This window comes from Acanthisitta chloris, unplaced genomic scaffold (assembly GCF_000695815.1).
Source record: "Acanthisitta chloris isolate BGI_N310 unplaced genomic scaffold, ASM69581v1 scaffold10470, whole genome shotgun sequence".
Taxonomy (NCBI): Eukaryota; Metazoa; Chordata; class Aves; order Passeriformes; family Acanthisittidae; genus Acanthisitta; species Acanthisitta chloris.
The window spans coordinates 43,233-54,329 of NW_008651118.1; the positions used below are offsets into that span (position 1 = coordinate 43,233).

Here is an 11,097-nt window from a genome sequence, read left to right on the forward strand (position 1 = left end):
ACCCCAACCAAGCTGTTTTTGCAAAAGGGTTGTGTTGGTGCCCCCAGGGAGTCAGTTCTCCCCTCTCTCCTGTAGACTTCATCCTGGGCTTCTAATTCAGTCCCCTAAGACTGGCTCATGCTGCCCCTGTAGCAGATTTTAGCTTCTGGTAGTTTTAACTGCTTGATTTGTTGACTCAGTCTACGGTTTTGCTCAATTTATAGATTGTGTGAGATTGCTGCTGACTGCAGAAGCACAAGTTGATGCTGCTGATAAAAATGGCTTTACACCCTTGTGTTCAGCAGTTGCTCAGGGACATGTCAAGTAAGTGAAGTCTTAAGATTTTGCCTGTCAGCTGTTACTTAATTTTATATTCTCTTTGTATTATATAGCTATTTCATCCCAAAGTGATCTAAAGCCAGTACTTTATTAAAAATATTTAAATGTTGTAAGTTATAAAGAAGTTTTGGATATCAAATATAAGAGAATTTTACTACTTTACTGTTTGCTCTAGGTGTGCAGAGTTATTAATGATGTATCAGGCTGATATTAACCATGCTGCTGAAAGAGGACAGACACCTTTGTACCTGGCCTGTAAGAATGGAAATAACGATTGTGTTAAGCTATTGTTGGAAGGTGGAGCAGACCGAACAGTAAAAACCAATGTAAGTTAAAACACTTTGTAAAGTTAAAGTACCTTGTATAGTACTGGATAATTTCAAACAGCTAGGAAATATTTACATTAAAATATTTTTTTAAAGTTTTCTTTAAAGCTGGAATTGTAAAACAGAACTCTTCTGGTTAGACTTATTTTTAAAGGTGGTGAAGTAGAGATAAGGATTTTAGAATCATAGAATCCATACATGGAGCCTCCTTTCCTTCTCCTGGAGCATGGACCATGCTTACACGTTTTATATTAGGGTGCTTTATTGTTGTCCTTGCGGGGGACAATACACCAAAATTTTTTTTGCTATTATTGTAAAGTCTCGTATCTCACAAATGTGAGGATATGGCAAAAAAAAAAAAAAATTTCAGGGAGAAAGGGAGGAGGACTGTCTCAACACTAATGCCTGTGTATTGCTGTTTTCAGATGCTTTCCTGAAGTTTTTCTTAAGATGTAAACATGACAACAAATGTGGTTTGTAGGCTGTCCTGAAGTACAGCACAAAGAGTGGTAGCTTCACAGAACGTTCAGCTCCTCTATTACACTAAATTTTCAATCATTCATTTATTTTGCGTCTGGAAATAAATATATTGGACTTGAAATGAGACAAAGTTGTGATGTCAAAACCGTGAAACTAAGTGACTAATAAATTGATTAATGCAGCACAAAACAGATTATTGATAGTTAGAATCATTTTAGTTTGGTACATGATAAGGAAAGAGTTTACTAACAGCATGTAAATCATATATCACTTAGACTCTTCTAAAAATTTTGAAGACTTTGTCTGTTGCACTGTCCTTGAAGAAAGCTGTAAAATTTTCTTTCTCTTACATTTTCTTCCCTCTCTTTCTTCCACCCCACATACAAGCAACTCTGGTTTTGCAAAGGTTTATTATGTCACTGTTGCTTATCTTCTTAATTTCCAAGCAGGGCCTTCCATTCAAATTCATTGTTGATATAAGTTCTGCAAACATTTTTCTATGTATTTGGTAGAAGTGTGCTTTTTCCTTCTGGTTGGTTGTTTTTTGTTTTTTTTTTATAGGATGGCTGGTCACCAATTCACGCAGCAGTAGATTCTGGTAACGTTGAAAGTCTTAGGCTCCTTATGTACTATGGAGAGCTAAACAATGGGAACTCTTTGACAGATGCAGAGCCTAATTTAGACTACTTTGATTTGGAGAAGAGAGAAGACAACCTCAACAGTAGAGTAAAGCCTGTCGTTTCTGCAGATCTCATCAACCATGCTGACAAAGAAGGTTGGACTGCTGCCCACATAGCAGCATCAAAGGGCTTTAAGGTCAGTCTACGCGAGCAAGTTACAGTAACTTGGTAGAATTTAGGCAAGATAAATCCTTTTATTTTATTTTTGAATAATTAAAACTTTGATGTCCAATCTAAGTTTGTTATCTAATTTGTTGGCACACTGGATTTAACAGACAGAAATATGCTTCCATATTTCTTCCAACTCTTGTAAGATTGGACTCAATGATCTTTGAGGTCTCTTCCAATCCGGTTGATTCTATGATTCTAGTGGACAATTAACCCCAGCAACTAGGTGTCAAGTGGGGTGAACTGTCAAATTTAAACGTCTGTTTCTTTTGGGACAACAATAAAAAGAGAAAACATCATTACCAGAGATTTAGGTTTTCAAAGTTAAAGTGAGGTGAATCCTACCCTGAATGCCAATTCATTGCTTGTCATGTACTTATAGCTATTAGATGAACATAGTTTCCAGTTGCGGTTAGGGATGATTTAACTATGAACAATTTTTCCTGTGGGAGGGAGAGGAGGAAAGTAAATTTGAGAATCAGATTTGTGCAGTATTACATTGTTTAATTTGTTGGTTTGGGCAGCCTTTTTAGCAGGCAAATAAGTTTTTTGAGGATTGAGATAACTGATGTCATGGAGAATGACCTGACACATCTTACTGATGACAAACAGGAAGATTTCTGGAAATTGAATGTTACTTGAAGGATTTGACATCAGAAGCTATACACTTCTGACACTGACTGGTTAAAGGACTCCTTTTTATGTGACAGTTGTCAGCCAGAGCTTGCTGTGAAACTTTTACCCAGGGAGAAAGTAGAGAATGCGAAGCACAGAAGAGTGAATTTTAAGAAAACACAGTCCAAAACTTCAAAAATCAGCTAATGAATACATGCCTATTTCAATATCTGTCATATGTTCACTTTTTTTTCCTTGATAAATTTACTATGATAAATTCAAAGTAGACACAGATTTAAGATTCACTTTATTAAGTTGTATTATTTTAGGGACCACTTTATTAAGTTGTATTATATTATTTTACAGGCACCGCTTACTCAGTATTTTGCATTACAAACAGAGTCAGTGTTCCATTACCAGTGTCTGTTAGGCAAGTACAGACTCTTATTCTGGTTTCACTCATCTGAGTTTAGATGGAGTTTAAGGTATTTGTTGTAGTCTGCAAATACCAAAATTATGTGCAATATGTTGGCTCTTTCTGCAGTAATATAATCCTCAGGAGCTTGGAAGCTAGGTTTCATTTACTGTCTAAAAGCATCTTTGGCTCGGAGATCTCTCTGTAGGTTCTCATGCTGGAAGTCTTCACATATATCTTTCATGGATAACTCATGGCTTTGAGTTTCTGAGCATATTTCAAGTCAACTGTTTAATCAGATGTCCATTGAAGGTAGTGTCTTAGGTGATGAATGCAGTATATAGCTGGCAGTCAGATTCCTGATTTTGATGTTGCAGAGACTTTATAAAACTGTATTTCTGATTAAATGCATTTATTGACTCAAGATATGTTAATGGTAAGAAGCTAAAAAAGCTTAATAGCTGTCTTCAAGTATCGTTAACACTTCAGCTTCCTTCTCTAATCCATTCTCTACACTGCATGTCATTCATGCCACCACTTGATAGCTGCATGTAAACAGTGCTGGCACTTGCATCCTTTTGTTAAAGATGGGTAGGTGCCATTCTTTACAGATGAATGCTGCTAGGACATCTTAGCTGTTATTTCATAGGCAGCAGAGCCAATAAAATCTTCACTTTACTAAGGAAAGAAGCTTCATTTCTTTATTCTGTCCCTCTTCTTTCTTCCTGCTTTACTTCCCACTTTCAGCTTTACGGTTCAGTCCTCTGTCTTGTGCTGCCTTTGCCATTCATTGCTCCCATTTGCAAGACAGTGTTAACAAACTAACCTGGCAAGAAAATATGCACTTTTTTCTGCTTGACTTTCTTCTGGCAAACTTAGTGAGCTAATTGGTTTTATAAAAGCACAAGTGTTGGAACTACAGTCTGGTAAAATTTCACCTCACAGACAAATGAACCTTGAATGACTGCTATATTTATGAAAGGTGTCAGAGTATCAGATGTACTGATGAAAGTCTTTCTAGTAGAACAGCTACAAAATAGATAACACTCCCCAAACCTGCAACAAGACACTGTTCTGCATCAAAATACTTACTAGCTGCTTATCTGTGTTTTCAGGGTTTGGTTTCCCTTCTGTGATTAACCCCAGAGGTTATCAATAAAGTACTAACTAGTACCATTTCTGTTGGCTTCTTTGTATGAATGTCTCCCTTAAAAGCATGTTTGAGGATGGCAAAGCTTTTGTGAAGGCCACCTGTCTTGTTGGTGTATGATGATCACTAGAAACCAGGAATTAATCCCTCTTCTGATTGCTGACCAATCAACATTTTAATGTAGTTCTATGAGAGCTTTTTTACCCTACATTAGTTTGAGAGGATCTGTATAATTGTTTGTTCATGTTACAGTATGATTGTACCAATCCAAATTTATGTATGAATAGCTTCAAATAAATTTTTATGATTTTTCCTTTTGTTGAGCTTATGACTTCTTTTCTTTTAAGAGGACATCATGTTGTTGGCATCTACAAAATACTAGTTCTCTGTCTTTAATAAAAATGCATTTTTGTTTCACGCACAAACACGTGCAGAAATTCAGGTTTACCTGTCAAAGAGGCTTGCAAAGTTATTTTAAAATGATTGTTTTGCTTTTGCTGTGTCCCACTCAGATGTCAGGCATGATGGAAACTCCTACTTGGTGAAGTACAAAGTGAAAACTAATTTTGTGGATTGCTATCTAAAGAGATTATTTTATTAGTCTGTATTAAGCATTAGAATTGCTTATTTAGTGTTGCTTGAGCATTGAGGCCAGGATATTCAAGTCAGGATGCATTGCTGGCCTTCTGTTTCCTTATGAATACTGGAACTAGTGGCCAGATATTAAGAATTTTGTAATTCAGCTGATCAGACCTTAATGCTTGGAGACTCCATAGCTGATTATCTTTGGAAATGCATGTGTAAGAATTTCAATTAGGAGTCTAACTGCATATTGGTAGAGCTCTTAAATGCAGCAAATGGACAAGTAAATAATACAGTTCCTACCTTTGCAGAACTGTCTAGAAATCCTTTGTAGCCATGGTGGACTAGAAGCTGAGAGAAAAGATAAGTGTAATCGAACATTGCATGATGTTGCTACTGATGATTGCAAACATCTCCTAGAAAACTTAAGTAAGTAAATGCTATCAGCACTATATTAAAATGGTTTTAGTAAAGAACCTGTGGGACAAATATGAAAAATATGGAAAGGGTAGTTGTCACTTTTTTGGCACCACAATATTAAGTTTCCTGAATCTGGCAAATTTCTTCAAATTTTGCAAAAGGATATGATAAAATTTTGTTGGAGGGTATTAAATTACTTATGTCTTTGTTTTTAAACCATTTGAAAAGAAATTGTACATTTGAAACATCCATATTATCTTACAATTTCTGAGTTTAATATTAGTAATTACTTTTTCCAAAGCACTTATCCTCCTCCTATCTTATCTTCAAATTCTTGCAGAAGTAGTGGTTTAGTGGTGGATAGCTGTCAAATTTCCTCAGGCTAAGACAATCGTCTAGTCATAGCTGAATCTCTTTATAGGGCATAGTTTTATTTGTCACTTGTTTATTGTTGAGGAGATTGTTTGTTTGATTCATCAAAAATATCTTAGAGACAACATCAAACAGCTTCTTTTATATGAGTAACTTCTGTCAGAAGGTTGTTATTCTGCTGAAACTTGTCATCTTTCTCCTTCTCTGTAAGTTTTCTCAAAATTCAGAAGAGCAGGCTGACCTGTGTATTTCTTGAAATAGAACTTCATCCATCCACTTACCAGTTTTGTGTATTTTATTATCTCTATATTTATATCTGTATACACAGAGAAATACGCCTATATATTCTGTGTATGGTCAGAAATAGTGTCTTTCTGCATTAATATGCCTTGTATTTATCCACTTTTTCAGTTTGTTTTGTGGGATACAGCGGTGTGGGTAGTTTAATTCACTGATTAGTAACAAATTAGGGAAGCTTTCTGTCTGCTGCTTTTGATTTTCCTCTTCAGCTATTATAAATCTTGGTTCAGAGGGAAACACAACTGCCTTTCTAATAGAAACTCCTCCATTGTTATCTTCTTTATCAGACTGAAGCCAGTTTCTGATGGCTGAATCTGTAGCCTGTTAAATTAATGCTTGTATTATTTTTATCAGTCTTAGTACCCTGTTTCTCTAGTCAGGCTTGTCAGGAATCCAACTGCTTTTCACAGGTCAGGAATTTTGGACTCTGTTTCTCTTCTTTTTCATTTGTTAAGCCTCTAGTTAATGTTGATGCAATCACAATTAGCTTTTTTGCCCCCACAATATCTGATCTGTGGAAGGTTGGAAGCACCTCTTTCATCTGGGTATACACCTTAGCAAGCCAAGTCTCCATTTTGGGTAAGGTGTGTATGTACAATCCTCTACCTTCCTCACAGTCCAGAAAGGTTTCCACTGTAAGGAGTTACATGCATGTAGGACAGGAGGATGTGCTCCAACAGATCTGAGGGACTGGGGGCCAGGACTGCCAGCTATGCCATAGATGTCACGTGCATTGAAGTTGAGGCAAATACTGTACCTCTGTCCTAGGAACCTATTTCCTGGTGGAGAGCCCTCTGTAGTCCTTACACTCAGTGCTCATTTCCCTGAGGTCCAGCCATCAGAAGGGCAAGCCTTTGATACGTTTCTCACAATTCCACATCTGAAGGATGCCTTTGAGTAATCTCTTCCCCATGGTAGGCTCGTGGGTTTAAATCAGAGCTTTTCTGACATCAGAAAAGCTTCTTTGGCGTGTGTCAGCTGAAGACTTGGCTTCTGAACACAAAAGCAAAACTTAGATCATGTTGCAAGACTTCAAAAGCTGATATCTTTTTTTTATGGTGTACTTATTTTTAATTTCAGGGATAGTTTCTGAAAGGTATTGTTTTGGCATAAAAATTAGAAGATAGTTTCCTTTTCATTTTTAGTCATCTAAATGATCCCTAGAGACTGCTACTTCTGTTGAGATGTATCCCAAAGAGCAAGATTTAAAATAATTTCTTTGTTTCTAGAATGTGCATGTAAATTTCCTACTTCTGTTTTTTAATATTTTGTCAATTTATTCTGTAGCAAATCAAATGCATGCTTTCAAGTGAATTTTCTGCCTTAGCTCTTAGCTTTTTATTTAAAGATGTTTGGCTCAGCTGTGTTTTCCACTTGTGCACTAGTGCCAGAAAATTCTTTTCTGCATTGATAATAAAAATGTGCACAACCACAATACGCTGAAATGTTAAGACACTACCTACATCTGTCTTAATTTAGAAGCAATTAGTCTGTAAAGAGGAAATCAAAGATCAAGTAAGTTTTGTCTTACTTCCTGTTATTTAAGCATAAGAATACTGATTTTTTGTAATGTGTGAAAAGATAGATATCTTGGTATTTGCTTTTCATCACTGCTCTGATTTTATGGTGGTGATCTATGCTGCTCTTTAACATTTGCTTCTCTGTAGCCAGAGTTGTTTTGTAGTTTTTCTTTGTAATATTATAAAAATGGGATCTTTTTTAATTGAGTTTTACAGCTTTTCTCATTCTTGGTGTTTTGTTTTTCAACAGATGCTCTTAATGTACCTGTAAGGATTTCAGTCAGTGGCATTGAACCAACCCATTGTGGTACAGAGGAATTTGATACAGAAAACACAATATGTGCTTTAAATATCCGCAAGCAGACGTCATGGGATGATTTTTCAAAAGCAGTGAGTCAGGCAGTGACAAACCATTTCCAGGCAATCGCTTCTGATGGATGGAGGAACCTAGAAGACCTGTCATATAATAGTGCTGCAGAATCCAACATTGGCCTCAGTGCAAGCAGTATATTATCTGTCAAACTAGGTATCAATATTGGTGTAATTAAAAAAAAAGCAAACTTTGGGGTTTTCTTAAATTTGTAAAATCTTGTAAGTAAGCTAAAAAAGTCTAAATTTCTGGATCTTTTAAAGCTTAGACTAAGACCAGTACTAGCTGTGAAACTTTGAACAGTGCTGGCATGAAAGCATTCTTTACTTTTAGGTATGTCTGTGGCACAATTCATTAAGCACTTTAATGTAATCCAGGACCATAAGGCCCTATTTAATTAGTTTATGAATTAGTTTAATTAGCTCTTTACTCAATTTAGTACTCCAGAAGAGAAATCAGTATCACAGGCAAAAGAAAACTCACCTTGAATTCTGTGTGCAGTTTTGGGCACCACAATATAAGGAAGATATGAAGCTATTAGAGAGTGTCCAAAGGAGGCAACAAAAATGGTGAAGGGTCTAGAGGGGAAGCCATATGAGGAGTGGCTGAGGTCGCTTGGCTTGTTCAGCCCAGAGAGGAGGAGACTGAGGGGAGGCATCATAGCAATCTACAATTTCCTCGCGAGGAGAATTGGAGGGGCAGGCACTGACCTCTCTCTGGTGACCAGTGACAGGACCCGAGGGAATGGCCTGAAGCTGCGTCAGGGGAGGTTTAGGTTAGACATTAGAAAAAGTTTGTTCACCCAGGGGATGGCTGGGCACTGGTCACAGCACTGAGCCTGACAGAGTTCAATCAGCATTTGTACGATGCTCTCAGGAACATGGTGTGATTGGGGCACTGGTCACAGCACTGAGCCTTACAGAGTTCAATCAGCATTTGTACAATGCTCTCAGGAACATGGTGTGATTTTTGGAGCTGTCCTGTGCAGAGCCAAGAGTTGCACTTCAATGATCCCTGTGGGTCTCTTCCAACTCAGGGTGTTCTATGATTCTATGAAAACAATTCAAAGCAAAGCCCATGGTACATCTTTACAGTACATCCAGAATATACACCAAATACTGACTGTAAATCACTGGCATAGGTAAACAGAACTACTGTTCTATAAAAAACTACTGGTTTTTACCAAGGTAAAAAAGACAAATCTTTAAAATTGTGAGAAATCAGCCCATGTGTGGTGGTAGTAATAGCATTTGTATAGATTTCTGAAAATTCTTGTGCTGCATCTTAAATGCCCTTCCCCTTCCACCTGCACATCAGCCCAAAAAAAACCCCTATTCACATTAGACTGGGCAAATCATCTTTTTTTACTCTATTTCACATGCAAAGATGTAAAGGCAGGATAGCTATTGAGCTAGTGTCTCAATTGGCAGAACACATTAGTGTCCTCTGTCATGCATCAAATAATAGTGTGATGTAGTACATCCCACACATGGGACTGGACTTTTTGTCAAATTTGCCAGTGCATGCACACAGTCTTTGTAAGCAAATGAACATCCTTGAGTGCAGGACACTTTATGCAAATACAAGAATATTTTTCTCTTTTATTTTTTGTTTTTAACAGGAAACGTTTCATGGTCAACAGGTCAGATTTTTTCCCAGCCACCATGGGACTTTTTGAAGAACAATAGAGCTGAGCATATCACGGTGTTTTTGTTCGGTAATTTTCAAATCATAATTTTTCACTTTTGAATATTAAGACACTCTATATGACATATATAGTTTGACAGTCATTTGCTATTGGTTTTGTTCTTCAGTTTTACTTGATTCTTTGAAATATCATATACAATTAATTGTTTAATTAGATTTGAAAGTGTCTACAACATTTAGAAAACATGCTGGCACATAAAAGTCCTACTACCTTTTCCAGTTATATAGTAGTCTGCATATTACTTATGTCATAGTCACCCATGAATCTATGGTGCTAGATAAAAACCTTTCACTTACTTGGCATTTATTCATCATAGCCTCTAATTTTAGGAGAATACTGTAGAACATTGCATGAAAAGCACATGTAGCTGCCATACACATATGTAAACTTGAGAGGTTTAGAAAAGTTATTTGTGTGTCTCATTTTAAAGGACCTCAAGAAGGCTGTCTGAATAGTGTGACTTATGCATCCATGATCCATCTTCAGACACTTCAGAATTACCTCCGCCTGGTCGGTACTGTGCTACCTTCTCTGCATGCTAATTGTTCATGAAAATACCTTTGTAATAGTGTTGACTAAAAAAAATCTGTGAACTTTTTAATTATGTGAAATGAATGTCAAAGAATGATTTAGAATTTTATTACTAGCTTATATAGATATCTCCTATAACTCCGACAGTTTCTTTCATACCTCAAAATATAAGGATACTTGGATAATATGGGTCAACTTTCATAAATCGTTTGTTTTAACATTGCATCAAATCAGAATTAGTGTAGAATCTGCATAATTTCTGCTGTGTCCTCAGACAGTATTTTATGTTGTTAGAACAGTTACATGCCACAGGTTTCTGCTGTATTCAGCAATATTGCACAGTGATGTAAGTGTATTCCCTTAGTGACTTTTTAGAGATAAAGTAATTTTACAGTTAAGATAAATAAAATAATGTTTATTCTTTCATATTTATAAGATGATCCCATTTTTACTGGAAATAAAGTCCTTGGTCTAAGTCCTTAGGTTAGCACTGACTTAAACTACTCTAATTATTTTGACATGATTCTGGTGTATCTATTTTAATTCAAAATCGAAAAAATATTTGTGATTAGTAAACTCATTCTTCTTACATAAATTTTTCCCATTTTAAAATTTGCTGTAATAACAAAATACCTTGTTATGTAGGTTTACAAAATAGGATATAAATTTATGAATAGATTTCCAGGATGTTGTATGCAAATATTGCCTACTTTGAAACTAATATAGTAAGGATAATCAACTCCAGTAGCACAAAGCAAAGAATTTTGTCAGTTACCTGCTGATTGTGTCATCTAGGTAAAAAACATAAATAATCCAAGTCTGAACTCTCAAGAACAATTTATTGTCTGTCTGTAGGTTGAACAATACCGCAATGTCATTTTCCATGGTCCAGAAGGAAGTTTGCAAGACTATATAGCATATCAGATAGCGGCCTGCATGAAGGTATTAACACAAACATATAAAGCAAATTAGTTCATAAATCCGAGTTTTCACTATTTCACCGAATCTATACATTTTTAACACAGCAAAAGCAAGTGGCTGCAGGATCCACATGTGAGATCGTTAAAGTTGAAGTGGATGCTGGTTTTTCCAAGGAGCAGCTTGCAGAACTGTTCATCAGTAGTGGTAAGGTTATTTCAGCA

The 11,097-nt window shown here is 36.3% G+C and overlaps 1 protein-coding gene across 1 annotated transcript in view; it reads left to right on the forward strand.

Annotated features, from left to right (window-relative positions):
• The window catches only part of CTTNBP2 (cortactin binding protein 2), a 61,554-nt gene that overhangs the window by 32,433 nt on the left and 18,024 nt on the right, over positions 1 to 11,097 (forward strand). Inside the window, 9 exon segments of the mRNA XM_009071821.1 lie at positions 204 to 303; positions 494 to 644; positions 1,686 to 1,940; positions 5,046 to 5,163; positions 7,597 to 7,872; positions 9,338 to 9,433; positions 9,855 to 9,934; positions 10,811 to 10,897; positions 10,981 to 11,080. Coding sequence (XP_009070069.1) covers positions 204 to 303; positions 494 to 644; positions 1,686 to 1,940; positions 5,046 to 5,163; positions 7,597 to 7,872; positions 9,338 to 9,433; positions 9,855 to 9,934; positions 10,811 to 10,897; positions 10,981 to 11,080 — 1,263 coding nt within the window.